This window comes from Cyprinodon variegatus, unplaced genomic scaffold, assembly GCF_000732505.1.
Source record: "Cyprinodon variegatus isolate N-32 unplaced genomic scaffold, C_variegatus-1.0 Scaffold45, whole genome shotgun sequence".
Lineage (NCBI taxonomy): Eukaryota > Metazoa > Chordata > Actinopteri > Cyprinodontiformes > Cyprinodontidae > Cyprinodon > Cyprinodon variegatus.
Genome location: NW_015150498.1, coordinates 21482 through 24171, shown reverse-complemented (window position 1 = coordinate 24171; position 2690 = coordinate 21482). Strand labels below are relative to the sequence as shown.

The window sequence follows — 2690 nt, the reverse complement described above, 5'->3', positions numbered from 1 at the left end:
CTTCCTCGCCGCCTCGGTCGTATCTAGACCCACAGTGTGTAGCACAGACCACGCTTCAATATTGAGCATAATTTAAAAATGTCTGTGTCAAGCTTACTGCAACACACTGCTGTAAGAGTATAACCAGGAAGTGAGGTAGGAGGGCAAAATAGGATTAGCGCCACCACAGCACGGGAGGGAGAATTACGCCCAGAAGCAAATGGAAAAAAATAGACTGGAGGAAAAAAAAAACATAAATCGATTCTCTTGCGGACGTGTCGATGCATCGGATCGTCGGCTGTTGGATCGATGCATCGATACAAAACGATTATTATTTACACCCCTAGGGTACACCCTGGACAGGTCGCCAGTCCATCGCAGGGCAACACAGAGACAAACAGGACATACAACCATTCACGCACACACTCACACCTAAGGAGAATCTAGCGAAGCCAATTAACCTAACATTCATGTTTTTGGACTGTGGGAGGAAGCTGGGGTACCCGCAGAGAACCCACGCATGCTTAGGGAGAACATGCAAACTCCGTGCAGAAAGACCCCGGGCCGGGAATCAAACCCAGAACGTCTAGGAAAACCAGATGAATGTATTTGCAGGCTTCAGCCCTTCTGATTAGTTTGCTCTGATGTACCCCATTGTCCTCCTGACAATACTCATCTGGGGTTTAAGCACAGGGCAATCTGCATGGTGTTGAAGCCTTGTTCACCATGGTTCTTGAGCCAAGTTCTAGAATATTTGGCAAAGCAGAGCTCCAGGTCCTATTGGGGGGGGAAAAAATGTCAACCGCTACTTAAAGCTTTTCAGCTGACAGAAGTATGAAGTGTTCTAAAAATTCAAGGGAGTTGTACCTACTGTCTTGGATTAGTCTCAGTGTTGACCACTTCTAGCCCATCGACATCATTATGTCGGTCCTTCATTTTCTTTCCTTAAACATTTAGTAATGCAGCTGCCTTACTATGCATGCTATTGTTGCACATGTGATACTAGTAATTTAATAACAACCATACTTTTCCAAGAGCCATTATGTGTTTTGTTTGAACAATCCATTTTGTAGGTATGTGTTTATGGGACTGGCAGCATCAAAAACTGTAGTTCGGTTCAAGATTATAAGCTGCTACTTTTTCCAATGCTTCGAACCATGCGGCTTATAAGAAGGTGCAGCTTTTTTGTGGATTTTTCCTAACCGCCAGAGAAGGAAGTCAAAGGTGAAAAAAAAAAAAAAAACCTAGCATTATTCTTCGTCCCTACTCCAGGGGCTAGATGTAGAGCTCCCCCTACAGGTTTGGTGGAAGACAGTTAAGTAGATATCGGCAGCTTAAAGCTCGGTGTGGCTTATATATGTAGGTTTCCAGTTTTTTCAAAAACTTTTTTGGGCACGGCTTATAGTGAGGTGCACTCTATAGTCCGGAAAATACGGTAACATACACTCTGTTCAGATTTTCTGAAAATATGATTTTGTTTGTTGTCCCATTTCACGTGTTACTTATTTAGTACCTTTTCTTGGGATATTTGCTAACCTACAGAGGGTCAACATGGGACCAACCGCTGGTCCTAATGTGGCAAACTCTCATTTTGAAATTTAGTCCATTTAGAGGTTAGGATTTGGTTGGTTTGCTTAAGATAAATGTCAAGGTTAGGCCAAAAGGCAGGAACTAAAATAAGTGTGAGTCATTACATTATAACTTCCACTAAAATGAATGCTGAAACAAACTAACTTTCTGATGACATTCTATTTTTTTCTGTTTTGCAGGATTATTCTATAATTATAGTAAATGAATTGCTATCATTTTTTTTTTTAACCTTTTTTTAGGTTCAGCATTCACTGGACGGAGTCATGGAGTATTTGCTACACAACACGCCACTCAATTGGCTAGTGGGACCATTTGTCGCCCAGAAGACTGAGAGCGAACAGGAGGATGTGATGATGGAGCAGACTAGCCCAAACAACTAGAGCTAAAGATTTTGCGAGCTTACAGTTTTGTTTCTTTTAACAGAAGTTTCTTGAATATGGAAATATTTTTTAAAACGTCTGTGTTGAAACACTCCATATGGTTAATTTAATACCATCATTATCTTCATGCTTTTAATTGACAAAAAAATTACACTATATTGATCTCACAGTATTTACTACATTTAACACTGAAAGATGGTTTTCCTGATTTTTTTGCACTGTTTTGTTTTCTTTCTGTCAAGTACGAACACATCCGTTTTAAGATGGTACTTTTGTTGACATTCTAGTCATTCCAACAATGGATTCAGGAACAGGATGGTAGGGAAGTTGAGTGCACAGTTCACTTGTTGTTGGGTTAATAACATTTATGATTATGTTTCATGTAATTGATCTGTCACTGAGAAATATTGATTAAATTTTAAACACATCAGTGTCTCTGTGTCCCACTTTAATATAGAGTCTGATTCATTATCTGGACTTGTCAAAGGAGATTTTGTGTGTGCTGTTTAAAACTGTCAGGTCTTTATTGAAAAACTTCACAGGATGAACACCTTTTGAACTGAGATTAAAATAATTATTAAAGGGTATCTCCAATAGTGCACACACAAATGTTGTGATAACAGAGAGGGATGTGTTGCATTACGTAGTTATTCTCCACAATCTTCCAGAGATGATAGGGGAGTTGAACTCCAGTGTAATTATTCTCCATGCCCAAAAAAGATTCTTGTGTGGGGTTAATCT

At 39.7% G+C, this 2690-nt stretch overlaps 1 protein-coding gene across 1 annotated transcript in view; it reads left to right on the top strand.

The window, feature by feature from the left end:
• Positions 1-2376, top strand: part of plin5 (perilipin 5) — a 14503-nt gene extending 12127 nt beyond the window's left edge. The window contains exon 8 of the mRNA XM_015370396.1: positions 1809-2376. Within this exon, the coding sequence (XP_015225882.1) occupies positions 1809-1949 (141 nt within the window). The 3' untranslated portion in view covers positions 1950-2376. The remainder of the gene's footprint in view (positions 1-1808) is intronic.
• The last annotated feature ends 314 nt before the right edge of the window (positions 2377-2690 follow it).